Here is a 19,903-nt window from a genome sequence, read left to right as displayed (position 1 = left end):
TGAAGAAAATGTTGTCTGCTTGGTCCGTTCTCTAGAGAAGTCTGCCAAACCACAGCTTCAATCCAAACACGTTCAGCACAGAAACGTTCGCCTTGCTGACGACTCGAACAACAAGATCGCCCACAGAGCGGGGCCCATCCACAGAAACATCCTGCCTGTGGGCGCTTGTTTCACACAGGCCGGCGTCACGCGTAAGTCACGCTAGCATTTTCTGTTTGTCTCGTAAAGCACAGCGTCAACATTAATCATATTATTAGAAAACTGTCCACCAAAAATACTGAAAACACTGAATTTGTGCAACAGCTAATGTTGTACCACGCTGCTGCTCACTTTTTATAGAGAAAATATTAATTCATGTATTGCACAGGTTTAATTAACTTTTCATTTGGCTATTTAAAAACCGCTAAACAGAGCAGGTGAAAAATATGTTATGTGTAAACAAGGGTAACAAACTCTTTGCCAACAGAAGGAGCTTTGAAAAGTTTTCCACCTTTATTTGACCACGTTTCATTTCTAGGAGATGTGATGCAGCTGAATAGCAAGTGAAGATGATGAAATCTCAGAGTAACATTTTAATTAACCCTGGAAATCCCGGGAGTAAGTGCACTGAATGTTATCGATGCAAAAGCTTAGAGAAACTAAAATGATAATGCGAGTCAAGATCATCTTAGATTTACATTAAACGTCCAGGAAGTCGATGTGATGCTTTTCTCCAAAACTTCCAATAGCCTTTACGTGAATCCAGGACCCAATTGTCTCCCAAACTCGGCCCACTTACAAGTTTGTGCATCTGCAAAACACTTCCCCCAGTCACGCCAGGAACAAACCTTTAGTAAAACGGTTCTGTCCCAATCAACAAGTTCTCACTGTTGCTAGCTGCAACACAAGCGTAGATAAGCCAACTATAATTTGGCGGATGACGGCGAATTTCATCAAAACTCTGTTCTTGTGTTCCAGGTTATGAAATTCGTTGGAATTAGCCAAATGCTAAATGCTATCCACAGCCACCAGGCTAACAAATCTTTGCTAGTAATTTATTTCTCTGTGGTCTCTGCAGTTTTCGCCCTCAAACACTGTGGCATGATTTTCACAAAAAAAAGGGGGATGTGAAATAATGTATCAAATATTGAATGTGATTGTAAAAGATGGCTAGAAAAATTAGCATTTTCTGTGCAAACGCGGTGTGAACGCTGCAGGCTGAGCGGTTTTTCAGTGAAAACTGCAGAAGCGTTTGCAGTCGACTGCAGAAGTCTTGAAGAAATGTAGGAAACGAGCAGAAAAAGAAGAAGCAAAACGTGTTGAAAATGAGCCCACATTTTAAACCCTGGCTAAGGAGCATCAGCTGCTATCGCTAGCATACATGTTTTGTTTTTACACTGCAGTTTTTTAAGGTTGTTGAGACCTTCTCCACCAGGAATTTCAACTTCTAATGACTTTCCTGCTCATTTTTCTCAATGTCTTCTCATCTTTTGTAAATAACGGAGGAGGTGTGTTTCTATATTGAAGCGGTGATAACAACACACCCACATGTGCAGACCTCCTGACAGCATGTTGTTGCTCCAGGCTCTCCTTCTCCAGCCATCACCACCGATCCTGACGACCGATGCCGTCTGACAGACGCCTCGGCTTCACCGAACGCAGAGCCGCCGTTAATCATTTATGCGCTCATCTTTGCTTGAGAGAAACAAGTTGGAGAACCAATCCTCGCTCCCATCGCTGCTGTCACCTTTAAGCAGCCACTGCGTCTGTGAATACAGGATTCAATCTTTAAGTGGTCGCAGCTGACGAACCAGCACTCTTGATTAATGAATTAAGATCTCTCTCACACGCAGCTAACGAGCTCAAGGCTCTGAGTTTCAAACAGCAACCGAGTCAGAATCGAGAGGAAGTATGAAAAATACGGCCCGATTAAAATTCTGCTTGTGTATCTGGACGTATATTTCATATTAATTTTAACGGGGCTGAGAAATTCATGCCGTATTACCAAACAAAACTGATGCAAAGACATTTTAAAGCTTTTTTTAAGGCTGAAAAACAAAAAGTCAATTTCTGGAGAGGCGTAAATTAGGACACTGCTTAATTTGTTTTCACTTTAAATGGCTAAAAATCCACATACAGAGACATCAGAAAGGCAGAACATTGTTATCGTTCTGTTTAAACCTCACACATTTAGTTTGGTGTTCTCCTGAGGTGAGGGATGAGGACTGGAAAAAGCTATCTGAGGTCTTCAGAAAGAAGATTGTAGCAGTTTGTGAATTCAATCAGGTAGCTAAAGAATTAAAAATCGGCTTTTCTAATGTACAGAAAGTAATTCTCAAGTGGAACATTCAAAACAACTTCCTGTATGCCCAGATCTGCCCAATCGAGCTCGTTCACCCTGAGCGCAGACCGAAAGACGCTAAAGGAAACATCTGAAATGCTAAAATGTAATCACTAGATAAGCAGGAGGCTCTTCAGTCAAACGGAGATGTGCAAGGAGAAAACATGAGCTTTCAACTAAGGAGTAAAGAATAATGTTGTAAGTCTAAAACTAAATTCTTATTTTAAAAAACAGGTCATATTTGATAAATACCCTCGCACCAACTGTGCAGCACTTGAACCCTGAAACATGACAATAAACTCAAACATAACAGAATGCCTTTTTTTTTCTTCACAAAGATAATAATAAAAAAAGATTAGATGTAGCTCTGGGTGGCTGCATGTCTTCCCCTTTCCTCAACCCTCTTTCCTGTCAAATTACTGTTCAGTAAAGGCCAGCAGTGAAAAAAGAAATCTCTACAAAGGAGATTAGAAATCGACGTGCAAGCGTTTCTTCCTAATAAAACTGATTCTGATGTAAACAGTCGTGCCTGCGATGCTCCGATACGGCAAGTTTCATCGATTTACCAGAGACACGGTGCAGAGCTTCAGCATCGGAGATGTTGCTGCTGTCAGACACAACTGCACACACACACACACACACACACACACACACACACACACACACACACACACACACACACACACACACACACACACACACACACACATGCAACACAGCGGTGGGTAACTCAGCACATTATTGGATCACAGGATAATAAATGAGCCCCACGTTGTGTTTTCATCATCGCCTGCTGGTGGTGAATTATCGGCCAGGAGTGGAGTGTGATCTCCATAGCTGTCTGCCCGTGTAATTAAATAACACACATCTATTAGTGAGGAAAACCCGCCGCAGCTGTCCGGGGGATCCTAGCAGGCGCTGAAATTTCCTGAATCCCTGGGAAGACTTGTTTCGGTGCATCTGAAGAGGCCTGGATGTACGGCCGTCCCGCGGGACGACTCAACCTGTCCCAACTGTTCATGCTGACGCGGGACATTTTCTGCTGTCTTCCCCGGTTGTTAACTGGCTGCCTGCAACACATTATGTGAAGAAAATGCAATCGGAAGCAGCGACAGAGAGGAAAACTCCTCCTAAAAGAGCTCTGATGTGAAACGTTTATGCTGATAGGCGTGTGGATCGCCCTCGTCACCTCGGCAACCTTGTGAATTGCCGGCATCAGTTGGCAATCAAAGAGGAAGTTGCTCTGTGTTTTCTCTCTCTTTTTGTTTTTCTCTCTCTCTCTTTCTCGGTATACTTCAGAGCCGGACTGGGCTGTCGATAGATTTGGATGTGTGCAAAAGAAATCGTTTGCATTTTAGGTATAATGTCAGTTTGGGGGGAAAAACATTTACCAGTAGCACAAACATTTATCCCTCTAATAATTCCTTTGAAACAAATGAATCAGGACAACTTTCAACAAATATTTTAGTTTTAAAGTTTCTGGTAGTTTCCAACTAGTAATCAATGACTTCTGTGTTATATTCTGTGTATAACATTGGTTCTGTTAGCCTAGCGGTTCTCAACGTGGGCGGTACCGCCCCCCGGGGGGCGTTCAGAGGACGCCAGGGGGCGCTGGCGGAAATTTATACAAAAGGGGGGCGCTGGGATGCCTTTGGGGGGCGATTGGTCGAAGATAAACTTTACACCTTAAATGCACAACAATACCAGTTTAGACTTTGAGCAACTTGTAAAACTGTATTGTGCAACATTAAAACATGCTTGGCTGCAACTGTATCGATGGCAGCTCTTCTTCTATTCAGTAGCTTCTGGTGCAGTGCTGTGATTCACTTGTCTGGTGTCTGATTTTCAAATATTTTGTGTTTTATTTAGGATTTTTGTACATATGTTTTGGCAGTTCTGTGATCATGTCAAAGCAGCCACTTATATTAAAAAGTGTTTTATTTCCGTTTGAAAGCTGCCCGCTTCCATGGAAGGACAACAGAAAATCGCTCTTATAAACATGTAATTACTAAAATCACAATACCCTCACTGTGTATCCCTCTGAAAAATGAACCCATTTAATAAATAAAAAATCCCTCCATGGGTGAAACCACGTTAGAGAGCGTTCATTTTATAGCGTTAACACCGGTGCTGTAAGTGGTCCGGTATGAAACGGGTGCGAAAGAACAACGGTACCACAGAACTTTTAAATTTCAATAATCAGAATACCGAAATTATGCGACAGACTGGCGACCTATCCAGGGTGACCCCGCCTCTTGCCCGGAACGTTAGCTGGAGATGGGCACCAGCAACCCTCCCGACCCCACTAAGGGACAAGGGTGTACAGAAAATAAATGGATGGATGGATGGAGAATACCGAAATTGTTTCTGTTGTTTTAAAAGGTTCTGCCTTTTCCCCATCGATACGTTTCCCGACCGCACTGCACTTTAGGGAGTAAAAAAAAAACAAAACAAAAAAAACGAGGCGCACATTGCGCAAAACTCTGAAACAGGAGAAGCAGGACATAAAACGAAGCAACAAACTAGATGTGAATTATGGCATAAAAACAGAGAATCCGACGCTAAACAGTGAAAAATCAACACATGATGTGAAACACGTGACGATTAGGCGGCGCAGCAGGTGATGAGTGAAGATTACTGATGGTCAATAAACGGTCAAATAAATCTAGCAACAGGACAGAAACTAAAGTTGACATAGCAATAAACCAGGAGAGGATAATATTAATCAAAGGAAACTAAATGGAAATGAATGAAGAACAAAATGCAAGAATAAACTAAGAAACTAAAGTAAATACAGAGGAATAAACTGGTATGGCAAGGCCTTTCGAGCAATAATTAATACAGAGGACTGTATGGCAAGAATAAACAGACACTATTTCCAGATAAAAGGTAAAATAATATTGTTGAAATGCCATGGGTTTGTTGAGACCACATCTAGTACTGAGAATAAATATATCTTACATAACAGTAAATAACTTATCACTTATTTATGTTTTTAATTAGATTTGATATATTTATTTCTTCAATATTATTTTTCATGTCAATATTAATGTCATGAGGCTGATGACTCCATGACACTTTCAATTTGACTCATTAGGATTTGATTAAGAACCAGATTTGTKCTTTGTAATCTCTGTCCAGTAAAACTATCAATCTAGAAATCAATAGGCAGGTCTATATAAAGATATAATTCATGTTTCTGTCTCATATTTGTATGGCTTTAAAAGGATCTGGAACTTTTRTTTTTCCACTGAAAGCTCTGGTTTGCACAATAAATGCCATGWGRGTGAARTTTTATGGATGATACTCTGATGTCCCATTCTCCTGAAGGCAGCACAGAGCTGCACCACCAGAAACTGACAAACACTGAAGAGAAGAAGAGCTATGATTAATGTAGTTACAGTTCTATCCATGTTTTAATGTTGCAGAGCTCAGTCGTTTTGCAAATAGTTCAAAGTTTAAACTGGCATGTTGAACATCTTTTATCTGGTCATTTTGTGGAAGATTTAACAACTAGAAAATGGCAAAGAACAAGAATATTTTTCCACTCTGATTGGCTGCTGTTAGGCCTACCAATTTTAACTTGAATGTTCATTGCATTTTTTTGTAGACACCTGTGAAAATAATTTCTATTCACATGGCTTTTTATGTTCTCTGGGAAATTATTTTTGATGATAAATACAGAAATAAGCATAAAAGTCAAAACATCTACAATAGTGAGAGTAATATTAATAATAAAATATTAGTCAGTGCAAAGTAGCCTACAAATTCTTTGGTGGGGGGCGGTGAGGGACCTGGATAAAGGCTAGGGGGGCGCTGGGCCCAAAAAGGTTGAGAAACACTGTGTTAGCCAGTGGTCGGTAGGCTGAACCGGAAACCAAGCTCATTTTGCTTTTGCCACCATGCAGCGTTAAACACCTCTCTGTTAAAATGCGTCATGTCTCGTGTGTTTGTGTTTTGCCACGTCTCCATAGCAACCGTGATAAATAACCCGTTTCTGTTTTCTCCTCCTGTTAAAGCCATATTTATGTGGCGTTTGCCAAACTTTACAGGGACTTTAACTGGAACTGTGTGCTTTAAAGAGAGTGTTTCTCTTCCTACGGTACTAGAATCCTGTTAGACCGCACAGCATCACAAACTCTCTGAGATTTGGCTCAAGATCCAAAACATTTAACCAAATCAAGACAGAAAACGGTTTCTGAGACACAAATTCAACTTTCTTGGATGAAAACCCTGTRAGCTGAGATGAGGAGAAGATGCTATAAGAGAGGAACCACAACTCTGGTTGAATAATGGAGACGGTTACAAAGAGGAATGGTCAAACATTTCTTCTCTCTGGATGCTCCGACATTGTGAAATTTTAAAGCATAACTTTTGAGCTATTGTCAAAAAAGTTGCTGCTGAAGCATTAACTGCTGGAGCACCAACAGTTATAACGCTACTGATACATTTTTTCGCCACTGAATAAATGTACTCAAAGTAAAATTCTGACTTTAAAAAAAAAAAAAAGATAGTTATTGTAAGGCTTTATGCACCAATGATCGAAGCAGGTGAGAACTCCAAGATGGCCGCCGCTTCCTGTTACTTCTGCAGTTAAAATTAGCAAGATATAAATGACCCTGTCTCTCTACTCCTCTGCCTCTCCTAGAGAGGCGTTTTCCGAAGCCCTCGGGGGGGAACTCGTCATGCGACGAGGACAGTAATGACAGCCTGTCTCCATGTCAGTCAGAAGGCCGGGAGCGTCCTCTGGGCATTCAGCCRTCAGCAGAGAGACCGGCCGGCAGCAGCCTCGCCTCTCCAACCCAGGTACGGTCACTCCTACAGGAGAGGGGCATGTGGATTGGAGGTAGACGACATCCTGACAGGTTTCACCGCACGGATCCGACCGTGGATACTCGGCTCAAATGCAATTAGTGTTACGTGTCCAGAACATTTTCTCTCTCTCTCTCTCTCTCTCTCTCTTTTTCGAAGTTTTAACCGGAACTTTTCGTCTGTAACCACCCGTCAGGTTCCTCCGTCAGCTCTTCCTTTTCATCTCTCCTCCCCTCGTCCGAGCTCCTCTGCGCAGAAGACTTTTGGAGTCCCTCAAATTAAAGTAAGACGCACAAAAAAACCACGGAAAACTGAGCTTCATGAGTGTCTGGGTAAAACTTGTCTTGTGTTTTTCAGAGCCAGCGCCCCTCCACCCAGAAGCACAAGAAAGCCAAGGACAACGCACCAAAGGTAGGTGTTGTCGCTTTGGTTTTGGAGTGTGAATCTCGTGACGCTGAATGAACGGGTTCCCCTCTAGGTAAAGAAGCTGAAGTACCATCAGTACATTCCTCCTGACAAGAAGGGAGATGCCGGGCCTTTTCCCGATCTGGACTCCTCCCACGCCAAGATGCTCCAGCAGCAGCAGCTCTTCCTCCAGCTGCAGATCCTCAGTCAACAGCAGCACAACTACCACGCCCCGCCGCCCGCGACACCCACGTAAGAGCAGAGTTCGTACCGATCCGTAAATCAGCCTTCTGCGGAGGTGTAATCACGTTTGACTTTCTGTATCGCCAACAGGGATCGGGTCCTCCCTCCTTCCTCTTCTCCGTCTGGCTTGATCTCATCTTCCTCCCCATCTGACTCCTCTCCCCGCATCCACATCGGTCCAAGTTCTGGGACAAAAGTCTCATCGCTCCGTCCGAATCTGGACGAAATGAAGGTTAGTTCATCCCCAGTTTGTTTTTTCCTTTTGAAGCTGCGTCATGTCTAGTGGTTTAGTAATCAAACTTTTGAGTCCCAAATAGAAACCTAACAGTTTTACCTTCACAAGTGGAGCGTTACAGCTTTCGCTATGAAGCCTCACTTGATATATCTTTAAAAAAAAAGATTTTGATTTTTCTTTAAAGTAAGTAAGTGTATAAATGAGTGAGTGAATAAATAAAAAATCCATTCCCAATTGTATTTTAAACCTTTTTTTTTAGGGGGTAATGATTGTGAAACGACTTCAATGATGGTTTCTTTCTTTTTCATTTCCATTTAAAGTAAAATGTGACAGTAATCATCATCTAGATGACCAAAGCAAACAGAAAATACAGGTTTTTGTACAGTTTTCATTGATTTGAAAGCAGGAAAACAGCCCCACAGCCTGATGCTGCCGCCACCATGTCTGACAGTTTGTGTCGCGCTTCTTTCCTGAGGTCGAGCGTTGGTTTCCTCCAATCGATTTAATCGATTCTGCTTCTGTGAAGTGTGTGTAAACGTCTGACTGGTGCTTGGACACACATTTATTGAACACAGCTTTAATGTAAAAGCAGACGTGAACAAGAGAGACGTTTTATGGGAAAACTCAGGTAAGCTGGAGACTAAAAAGAAACGCCAGTGAATCGGGGCAACCGGAGGAATGAAAGAAAGCAGCAGTATAATTGTATTTAAGCAATCCAGGCTTATTGAGACTGAATGGAGGAAAAAAACAGATCCTTATTTCGAGGTGAAACTTCATTAAAGTAAACAGAAATTGAAGCTAGGAACAAGTTGTTTTTCCCATCAAATACAGCCGCAGCGACAGTGACAGATTATTCTGYCTCGCTCTCTTTCTCCTTTAATTCTTTTTCAGTGGTCACTTTCTTTTTTCCCTCACTTTTCCTCCCTCATTCTCGATTTGTCCTTTTGTCCGCTGCCAGGTCGCAGAACTGAAGTGTGAATTGAAGCTGCGCAGATTGCCCGTCTCTGGCACCAGGAAGGATCTGATTGAGAGGCTGAGGACGCACCAGGCACTCGGCCGAGGCAGTACAGCTTCTCCGACAGCAGGGGGAACCAGCGAGCCAGAGCTGGGAAGAACACGACCGTCTTCCAAAACAGGTGAAAACAGGTTATTCTTCACAGTTTACACCGCTGTTGAGCATAAATAAGACTAAATTAGCTTGAATATCTCTGTATTGGCGATTCAGGCGGCAGTTTCAGTGCAAGGGAACCGTCTCCTCAGCGGCTCGTCAGGTGTGACGGAGCCGTCAAGCCCTTCGACGGACCCAGCCTGCCGAACGGCGCGAATCCGGAAAAAATCGGCTTCAACTCTGACCCACTGGGAGAACTGGTCAGACATGAGACATTCATTGTTTAAATTATGTCACTTCAAGACGAGTTGTATCATAAAAGTGTGTGCGCTGATCAAGATTACTTCATTTTATGTCCACGTTTCCCCCAGATTTAGTTAGAAGTGTTGCAAGAAATAATTCAAAACCAGATTCAGTCATGATTTAGACTGCATGTGTATTTTTAATGCTACGAGCATGTCAGAAGACACTGTTCAAACCAAAAATAAGTAAAAATAAAGAAAGAAAAAAGTTATTCTCCCCTAAACTTAATAACGGCTTAGTGGTGGTGATGGCTGCCATCAATAACCAGCAATGGATGTGGAAGAACTTTACTCCCCTCTTCTTTGCAAAATGGTTTCAGTTCAGCCATCCTGGAAACCTTTGAAGGATGAACGACACATTTAAGGTGAAACTTCCTAAAGTCTGACATTTTTAAGCCACTCTGATGTGAACTTGTTGGTAGATTTTGGATCACTGTGTTGGTATAATGGTCAACACTTCATCTGACGGATATTCATGGTTCTGTCCAGAACAACGGGGCGTTCCTGTCCATCAAAGCTGTTGTTTAACTCCCACCACCACCATGTTTTGCTACTAGTATGATGTTCTGTCCTGAAATGCCTTGACAGTCCACAAAACATTTCCCTAAATTTATCTGCTAGAACTTTATTTTCTCTTTGGTCAGTAGGACTTTTGACCTTGGATCTCTCTCCATTTTACCAAGCTCTTATAGCTGAATCATGAATTTTGACCTTAACTGAAGCAAACGAAGCCTGCAGTGTTTTAAATGTTCTTCTGGCACATTTTGTTGGTGATCATTGGAGCAGCTGTTGAAGGTCGGTCACTCCTGGGCAGGTTCACCGCTGCTCCATGCGTTCTCCGTTTGTAGATAATCTTTGTGACTGTGGTGAACCAGAGACCCGAAGTATCAGTTATACATTTGTATCCTTTTCCAGACTAATGCTGGTCAGGGATTTTGTATTTCTTATCTGATGATGATTTGATTTTTTGAGATATGTTAACCTCAAACAGCCCAGGCTCACACAGCGATCAGGACTGGGTGTGGTGAGTGAAACAGCAAACTGACCACGGTTGGTCACAGCTACGTCATGTTTTAAGGAGCGGGGTAATTCATTTTCCACACAGTGTATGTTGGTTCCAATGTTATTTTCTCCCTAAATACACAGTTTTGCATCTTTTTTTTCCTGATCTAAAATGTATTGATGATCTGAAACTTTGAAGTGTGACAAAAAAAAAGGAAACTGTAGGAAGAGTTTGTAAGGAAGTAAATCCTTGTTGCAGCTCTTTCCACATTTTTAATGTTTCTCCAACAATTTAATTGGGTTCCTACTCAGATTTGGCATTGCATTAAGTCAGACGAAAGTGATTAATCATTACGGCAACTCTTAGTGTGTGGGATGCATTAGGCAGCGATTTAAACGTGCAAAATTAAAATGGCTAGACAGCACTGATATCAGTCAAAGTGATCCACGGAGGGAACGGTGACGAACTGGAGAAAGGGTCGTGGTCGGCCACAGCTCATTGACGCTCGTATGCCTTACGTGTCGTATAGAAATATCATTTACGGGAGTATCATTTCATTCTCTCTGCAGATGAGCTCTCCTGCCTCCAGCCTTCAGCCGCTCACCACGGCTCCAGTGTCTGCTGCCGTCAAACAGGAGCGCCGACGCTCCGGCCCGGCGCCTTGTCGCTTCTCCTTAAAGTCTACCTCTCTGCACGATCGCAGCTCGGTCTGTTCCGCGGCCCCCACCATTACCGCGGCAACTACTCCGGGGACTGTTGACAAAGACAGAATGCTGCAGGAGAAAGATAAGCAGATTGCGGAGCTCACCAGGATGCTGTTGCAGAAGAACAGGTTGGTGGAGGAGCTGAGAATGCAGCTGGGAAACGGTAACCAAGACGCTCCGGAGGCGTGCGTTCTCAAAAGAGTGAAGGAGGAACCTCCCGACGGGTCAACAAGTCCTTCTCTGGTCGTCCTCCGTGAAAAGGAGGTTATAACCATCAAGAGGGAAACCGTGGAGGAAGAGATGGCATCCAAGATGTCGCTGCAGTCACCTAGGCCAACTCAACAGACTCGCAGTCAGACGCATCTTCAGCTCCAGCAGAAGCAGGTCTGCCTCCAGGACTCTGCTCGACATCTGGCTCAGCAACAGGCCATCGGTAGGCTGCTGCTGATGCAGTGTAACACTAAGAAGCCGCAGCACGCCGCTCAAAGCGTCAACGGGGCGCCGGAAGCCCACCAAAAACCCCGTCCGCAGAAGCAAAGGAGATCTCAGAAGCGGCACCTGCAGACGCAGCCACCGCAGTCTGAGCAGCGTCGCCCCCAGCTGGAGAAAACGAGGCTGGAGCGACAGGTTCTGCTGAGGGAACAAGAGAGCGTCGCCAAGAAGCACCAGCAGCAGAACAACAACCTGCAACCCGTCCAGATGCAGAGCAGGATGCAGCAGCAGCAGGTAGGAGTAGAGAAGAAGAACCTCTTGTACTTCATGTTACGGACAATCAGCACGGATTTTAGAAAAACATCGCTGCTCACCAGCTCGGACTGTTTTTTCCTTTATATAGTTTTGCTTAATTACAAGATTCTGTATTCTCCACACAAGTACAGAACATGAAAAGGTTCATTGGTTTCCCCAACCGGCACTCAAACTTTCCCTTCGTCCCGCAGGATCTTCTGAACAATGACTCCCGCCCGGCCGTGGTCGGTGACAGCAAGAGGAAGCACATCCTGATTCCTTTGACCAATCACATTACAGGAGACCGAGGAAAGGCGTCAAATCACAATTTATCTCAGGTGGGCTGAACAACCCCTGCAATTGCTTGTTTACCAGATGATGATGATGTGTCTACAGCCAAGTTTCAGTGAAGACAGTTCATGGAACATCTCAAACTATAAACTCAGATTTTATGTGCAACACAAACACAAGGTAGCATCTAATTGTAATGGAAGAAAAGTGGTTTTCGAATGTATTCAGCACCCAGAGTTCATATTTGGTCGTACCAGCCGTCCTTTGGGAATTGTCCCACACAGCTTTTAACATTTTAAGACTTTGTGGTCTTATCAAAAATTCTCAATGGATTTTTTTACTTCTTTTATTTTCTTTTATAAAATTTTTTTTAACGTCACCATTAAAACATCCAGATTCAACCAGGGAGTACGGCATCTTAACGATTCCCTCGAAGATCCATCTGGAACCGAACCGCAGCGTTCCCGAATCCATTCCCTTGTTGCCGGCGCAATAATAGAAATTCGAACAGCTTGTTAATGCGCCGCAGCGAAATCAGAGCGTAAGGAAACTGCCGTCGTCAGTCTGATTGCTGTGAAATTAATGGCCTATGCCGTTTGAAACAATAGCAGCAGTGCTTGAGACGTGTCTGACACTGGCCTGATGCTGATTATTTTTACCCTGCTAATTACCCTAACAGCATCCTCCATTACTATGATTAATGGTGTTGAGAGACGAGGAACAAAGACTTCATCGCATCTCGGTTCACAGAGGCTTTACGAGCATCCCAGACCGGCTGAAAAACATCCGGATTTCATGTGACGTGGCACTTTACGCGGAACACGTTTACCGCTTTTCTCCTTCGTTCGTTTTTGACTGTCATAAAGTAACAGAATTAGATTTTAATGTGTAGGATAGGACTTTGAAAGCCCACAAACAGTATTAGAACATCTGGTAAAGATATGCAAAAAGACATAGGTGAACTTATTTATTGCATCAGTGAAATGTCACACACTGAATTTTTTATTTTAAACATTTTATTCATCAGGGTTTCATTTGGAAAACCTGCATAAACCCGGTGCTGGAGGTGGCTACCAGCGAGTTAAAAAAATCTTAAAAGTTGGCAGAAAATGTGAAAATAAGACAAGGTAATTTATGTGTTATTGGAAAACATTAACAATTTCTAAACTCCAGCTAAAAAAATCTTTAAAAAGGCATACATTTTAAAAAAATAGTTAAAATAAATATCAATTATTTGCATTTCAGTTGTTCCTTCCTAATTTAAAGTAGTTTCCCTTTATCCACGATTTGTCACTTTCATTAGCTGAAGTTGTTGCCGTGTGAACCGGTAAAAACAGGAAGTGGTGAATAAAAACGTGACCCAACTTCAGTCGTCTTGTGTTCACATACTGACCTTACTATGTTGCCATTGTGCTTCACCAAAGAGACTCTCATAAAAAAATAACTTAAAAAAAGCCCTGTAGTGATTAAATGAACAATTCTCAGCCTGGTGGGGGAGCAAGTAAAGCCTGGTGGCCCACCAGGCTTATAAAACACCACGGGAAGCTCTGATCTACTGAGAGGGGGGATAATTGTTTTGATTTGAACCAAACCAAAAGGTTAGTGTTTCTGTAAAACCGGGATCAGCTGATTAGTGCTTAAAATGTGCTTCTATGGAAGATCCTTCCTGCCCACAGTATCACTCACTGACGATGACTCTTTCAAGTCGCCTGAATGACATAATTTCTGATTTAACTGATTTGTTAATGATCCTAATTATTTTTTTGCTGCAATTTCTTTTCAAATCACCATTTTTCTGAATGCTGCAATTTAAAATGTGAGCTGACTTCTTCTAGCTTCCTGCTCGTTTATTTACATGTCAAACATTTTCCTAAAAGCATTTAAAGGCAGCCAAATTAAGAAGAAAACCAAACCTTCTTCTGTTTTATCCTCTTAATTAAACTTCCTTTCTTTAAAGTTCTTTAAAGCCACACCGTCATTAAACGAGGAACGCCAGGAACGCCTGCAGGAAGCAGCAGCTCATCGTCCGTCAGCGACACCCAGGCTGCAGTCTCCTCAAACGTGGAAAAGCTCCCCATCACCTTTCTGTCAAACTGTAAGCAACCTGAACATTCATCTAGATTGTCACTTCAGATTTTGTCTACATATATGTCTTTTTTTATTTCCCTGATGTATTGTGACCTACAGGAGACGTTTCCAGGTCTGGACATCACGTTGAGTCCTCTGTCGTCAGATTCGGTCGAAACGGCAGCTTCGCCGTCTCACGATAAAGTACGACACAGTTATAGAGTCTAACTGTGTAATTTTCTAAGTTATGCTTGGATTTCACAGTCAATTGTACAATTTCAATTTCATATAAATAACTATTTTTAGTCATACGATGGTAAAATCTGCTGTTTTCTCTCTCTTGTCCTCAGCTGAGAGACAAGGATTTCATCGACACCATCCTGCAGGCTGGAGGTACAGTGCGTGGACCGCCTAGAATAAATAATGATCTTTTCTGCTAGCTCTATAATAAAACTCAATAAATACCATTTAAAATTTAATGACTAATTTAATAATTTCACAAAGTGGGGGAAAAAACTCCCCCGTATTATAATCGCAGCTTCAAGTCGCTGCATTATAGAATCACTTGCATGAGTTTTGGGTCTCATGCAAGACTGTTAGTCCCTCATCTGGAAATGGAAAGAAGTACATTAAAAGGCACAAATCTATAAAAACACAAACCTTTCACCGAAGCTAAGAGGTCAGCCAAAGAAGTTACAAAGGCCACCGTGACTCTGGAGGAGCTGCAGAGCTCCACAGCTCAGGTTGGAGAATGAGTCTGCAACACGAGGATTGGTCTCTACGAATCTGGCCTTGGTGGAAAAAGGAATGGCAGCAAATCCTTGGTTTATCTAATATTGTCTGACAATCTGATGGCCAACACTTCACTTTTTCTTTGAAAACCGCGTACGGCTGTGCTGTTCACCTCTCACCAAACCCCATCAAACACATCGATGCAGATTGTCGTAATGCTGTAAATCATTAAAAAAGGTTAAGACATGTGAATAATTTGTAACAAGGTTTTCCTTTTTGCCTTCAGAAACACCCGACGCACTGAAAGACACCAGAGACTTCTCGTTTTCTTCACCTTGCCTGTCACCGCTCCACCTCCTGTTGTCTCCACCCAACACCCCCAGCAGTGCTGTGCTACAACACGACTCTCCTCTGCAGCCCGGGCCCTGGACTCCAGCCAAAAGCTTGGATCAGAAGCAGCACTTCGATCTGTGTGGCGGCGGACGCCTGGAGGACTTTCTGGAAAGTGTCCCTGTGAAGCCTCTCCAAGGGGAGGAACCAGACGTCCTTCTCACTTTGCTTGATGACCAAATGATGTGCCCCACCAGCGTCCTGGACACGGCCCCTGTGGATTCCTCGGACACGGAGTGGAGCGCCGACGGTAAGGACTGGCTGGGCTTCCCCATGGGAGGAGAGAGCGAATGGGACCCATCGGTCCCCCAAAGGCCCCAGAGTGTGTTCTCGGCAAACTTCCTGGACGGTTCCGACCTTCACATGAACTGGGACTCCTGAATGTAGCTGGAAAGTCAGGAAAGCAATTCAAGATGTAGCCTATACCTGACGTTTCAGGATTTAAGCCAAGAACAAAGTCTGTGTCATTTCTCTTAATTATAATCTCAAAACCGTTTTCACGTTGATATGTTTTGTTAACTTGATAAAACTTCTCAGGCTGGTCCTACAGATGATAACCTAGTAGATAGTTGGACACTGGAAAGATTTCAAAGTCTTTAGCTCTGATCAGTGGTGAGCACTGCTAGCTTAAAAGTTAGCTGCGCTAACCCTGAACTGCTACTAATAAACATTAGCTGCGCTCACGCTAAAGTGCTAAACCAGCATAGTGTCTGGCAGAAGCTAATGCTAAAGCATTAAAGTCAGTAATTGAGACAGGTACCATGTGTCAGGTTGCGCTTCAATAAGCAATTCTCTGAAACATGCCAGTCACTCGTGGTTTCAGTGTTAGAGTTGTTGAGTATTGCTAACTCTGTTGCTGATTTTGGCCAATTCAGCAACAATGAACGTTTGGCCAATTTGGTCAAACAAATTTTGGCCAAAGGAAATTTTCTTTGCTTTCTGATGGATTTTTAATGCCCTCTGAGTAATCTTGATTCACACCAAAGCCGTTTCATGCGTCTGGTTTCCGTTCAAAGTCTATGCGGAGGTGTGTCGCAGGCCCGTCGCAGCACGATTTGAAGCGGTTGGAGCATTTGAGCGTCCAACACGTCAACAACAACAGAAAACAACGGCTCGAGCGATTTTGATGTGTCCGACGTCTCTGACGTCCCCTCATCACGCCCCAACGTAGACTGAATGTAAACCAGACCCACCGGACGCATAAAACTCAAGGCATAGAATAAAATGTTAAGCGTCTGCATTCAAAGTGTTACACGCGTTACACTTGAAGCGTTTGGACGCGTTAGGTGAGAACGCGGCGTTTTGCCGCACCGCGTTAAGGATTTAAAACTATAGGAGAGGAAACGGAAGTGCCGCGTAAGCAGTCTTCCATTAGAGCAATAATATCGACGTCTTCTTGAAAAATTTTTAACAGACAACCAAACAGATGTCAAATTTTACTCCAGCAAAGATTCACAAAACATTATTAAATAAATTAAAAATTAGCACCTTAGAATTTATTTGGAAAAATTAATTCAGGAGAAGCTGACATTATTGGAGCCTTGCGATAGGACTTTGCTCAGGATGTACATTGTAAATGTACAGTTGAATGACATTAAAGTCTATAATTGTATAATTAATTATAATTATAACATAATTGTAAAGTCTGTAATTGTAATTGCAGAAACGCAAAAGTGCTGAGTGAAAACTGTTTGTCTGCTACAGGTGGATTAGCAGGAGCGTGTCCATCTACTCTCTCTGATTCTTGTTAGTCAGGCTTCGACTTGAACCCAGAGTCTGTTGCTTCACACGGACAAATGAGCTTCAAATATAAACTCCTTTTTCTGTTTACACTCAAGCAATAAACACGTAAAGGGAGCCAAGAAATATCTTTGAAGTTTTTGCACATTCCCAACAAATGAAGGGTGTAGGATTGAGCTAACCTTAATTTTACGGATCTCTTCTAAACATTTGAGATATTTGTTGTGCAAGATATTCACACCAACTTCTTGTTAAAGGATCAAAACTAATATAAGTTTTTTTTAATGCAAAATGTGAAGCCTACAGGTTTATTTGTCTTGATATTGTGTGCCCAAAGCATTGTATTATTCACACAATATTTATTGGAATTTTTTTAAATGATTATTTTACACTATAATGAAGTTTGTGACCTAGCTTGAATGTAACCACAAGGAAATCTCACTACTCCGTGTTACGGGAGCAGCACATACACGTTCGACACTGAAGCCTAAATATGTGTGACATTTACACCACTGTAAATGACTGTACTGTGTACTAAATGTACTATGATGGTAGAATATTGCATCAATAAATTCTTACTAATGAATGAATGAATGATCAGGACTATCTTCAATCAACAAACTGTAATAAATGTTTAAAAAAACTTCTGCATCAAAGTTTCTTCAAGTTCATTTGCTGAAAAAAAAAAACATCAAAAGGAAATCCCAATTTAGTTGCAGTTCATTTTTGTGTTTGATAAAAAATAAAAAATCTCATATTTGATAACAATCCATCCACCCAAACTGTTGTTTTAGCTTCACCTCTGGCTTGTATAGATGGAAGATTTGTGCCCCAGAGATGCACAAGTTCATATATGGGCACCACACACAATGTAATTAACACACACACACACACACACATATAACCCTGACAGCAGCGTTCTAATGTTGGATTAGAGGGAGTCTCGCTATTAAACAGCCTGGAGTGATTCTGCAGATGCTTTGATGAGTCTCAGCGCTGCAGCAGGAGGTCTGCCTGCGATGCGCAACACGCTGAGAAAGAAATATCTGCTCACCAATATACACAAAACACAAAGAGGGAGTAATGCTTTAACACAGAAAACACACACAGATGTGTTTTTGTGAAATTCCCACAGATGAAAATAGGTTAGTGGATCAAGCATAATTTTTATAGCTAAAGAGAAACACATGAACGCAGAGTGTATGTTGCAGATCTCACCAATTCAAACAAAGCGTCCTGCCGCACTCTGCTTTTCATGCGGCGCTGCGTCCAGCTTCAGTTTGCTTTCCTTTAACTTATATCTGCTCAAAAACATCTAATTCTTCTCACATTTGTTGCTTTTAAAAGCGCTTTCATAGAAAGTTTTACCATGAATGTGTAGCTCGCACACGGCAAGCGCTAAGCGTGAAAAATGATAGAACTTGTAAAAACGTGCGTCGTGTGGAGATATTTTCTGGCCTCCTCGATGTGTGTTCAGCTGCTTATTCTTTGCTCGCTTAAGCAAAACTCTTAAGACTGTGGCTGATGCAACATGAACTCTGACTCTAAAAACACACCTTACATCGGTTTCTTCTACAGAATATTGTCCTCTGTCAATCACTGTAACTTTCCCCAATCTCAATCCAAAACTCATCATACCTCGCAAAGCAAGAGAGTCAAGACTTGCTTTGATGGGGGAGAAAAAGGGGGAATTCGTGAAATATACAACACCACAAAAGACTGCAAGGATGTTAAAAAATTCCCATCAAACACCATGAAGGGGAAATTACATGCGGGTTTGTGAAGAAGCTTTTCCAGCTTTATTAGTCTTCTCTCAATCCCATGTCACTGTTTACTACCCTTTGACCCTCGATGCTCAGAAAATCATCCGTCCATCGTCTTCTGTTCCTACCTGAGATCCAACATGAAACGATGTCGTCCATGAACGCCTCAAACATCATCACGTCGCTCTGGCACGGGGAACAGGCTCCATCTTGTGCCGAGAACTTTGACACGGTTCTCGATTTGGGTGTAAAAAAGATATATTTGAAAGTCCTTAAAAGCAATCTGGCTCACCCACAACCCCACAAAATGCCCCCAGGGACACAGCTGCAAGCCTTTTAAGAAAACCGAACCCCCTACCAACTCAATGATAGTAAAAATCTGACCCACTGTTGCATCATAAAGCAGTGAATGATTTCATTTTTGTTTTATAACATGACTCAGACTTGGTGAGACGCAACATCATCCGATGAGTCATACGCCCCAGATCTTATAATGGTTTGGCAAACATTAACAACCGGTGCAATTAAAATTGTTTTTTTATATATATATAACAAGAAMAGTAACAATGCTGTTGTCACAATTGTGCGAAAGTCTCAATCTACAGCCTAGAACGAGGCTGAAATGAATTCAGGGTGAGAGTACCTGCTCTGAAGAAAAGACGCAGACAATGAGGCGGGAAAAATGAACGGCGGAGAAACAAAAGGGATGAAAGGAGGAGGAGGAACGAGAGCAGGGAGCCGTGCGACGCGCGCGCGCGCTCTCCGTAACGTCCTCAAGGTCAAGGCGGTCCTGCTGCTGAGGACCAGATGACTACGCTAAAACAGCATCGCTCGGAAGGAGCCCCGCCGCGGCGACGCGCTCGCAGAGCGAAGTGGGCAGATTTCAGCTCCAGCTGCATGTGCAAACAAAGCCGCAGCGGCTGCCTGTCAGACGCAGGCGACAAATGGAGAAACGTGTCATGTGCATCGACACGCAGGCAAGCAGCAAGACAAAAAAAAAAAAAAAAAAAAAACGGGATTTCTTTCATATGTTAACTGCTTAACTGCTGGGTGGAAGTGAGC

At 42.7% G+C, this 19,903-nt stretch overlaps 1 protein-coding gene across 11 annotated transcripts in view; it reads left to right on the top strand.

The window, feature by feature from the left end:
* LOC103468559 (MKL/myocardin-like protein 1) overlaps positions 1-17,668 on the top strand; it is a 32,338-nt gene extending 14,670 nt beyond the window's left edge. For all 11 annotated transcript variants that reach the window (XM_017306404.1, XM_017306405.1, XM_008415688.2 and 8 more), the window contains 14 exons: positions 36-191; positions 6,969-7,126; positions 7,329-7,415; positions 7,490-7,543; positions 7,611-7,789; positions 7,871-8,012; positions 8,974-9,151; positions 9,241-9,383; positions 10,998-11,858; positions 12,071-12,196; positions 14,107-14,244; positions 14,337-14,420; positions 14,567-14,609; positions 15,235-17,668. In XM_017306404.1, coding sequence (XP_017161893.1) covers positions 36-191; positions 6,969-7,126; positions 7,329-7,415; positions 7,490-7,543; positions 7,611-7,789; positions 7,871-8,012; positions 8,974-9,151; positions 9,241-9,383; positions 10,998-11,858; positions 12,071-12,196; positions 14,107-14,244; positions 14,337-14,420; positions 14,567-14,609; positions 15,235-15,719 — 2,834 coding nt within the window. In that variant the 3' untranslated portion in view covers positions 15,720-17,668. The remainder of the gene's footprint in view (positions 1-35; positions 192-6,968; positions 7,127-7,328; positions 7,416-7,489; positions 7,544-7,610; positions 7,790-7,870; positions 8,013-8,973; positions 9,152-9,240; positions 9,384-10,997; positions 11,859-12,070; positions 12,197-14,106; positions 14,245-14,336; positions 14,421-14,566; positions 14,610-15,234) is intronic.
* The last annotated feature ends 2,235 nt before the right edge of the window (positions 17,669-19,903 follow it).

The sequence above is a fragment of the Poecilia reticulata genome, linkage group LG8 (genome assembly GCF_000633615.1).
Source record: "Poecilia reticulata strain Guanapo linkage group LG8, Guppy_female_1.0+MT, whole genome shotgun sequence".
In the NCBI taxonomy this organism is placed as follows: domain Eukaryota; kingdom Metazoa; phylum Chordata; class Actinopteri; order Cyprinodontiformes; family Poeciliidae; genus Poecilia; species Poecilia reticulata.
The sequence above is the reverse complement of the archived record's forward strand: the minus strand, read 5'-3'. Positions and strand labels throughout refer to the sequence as shown.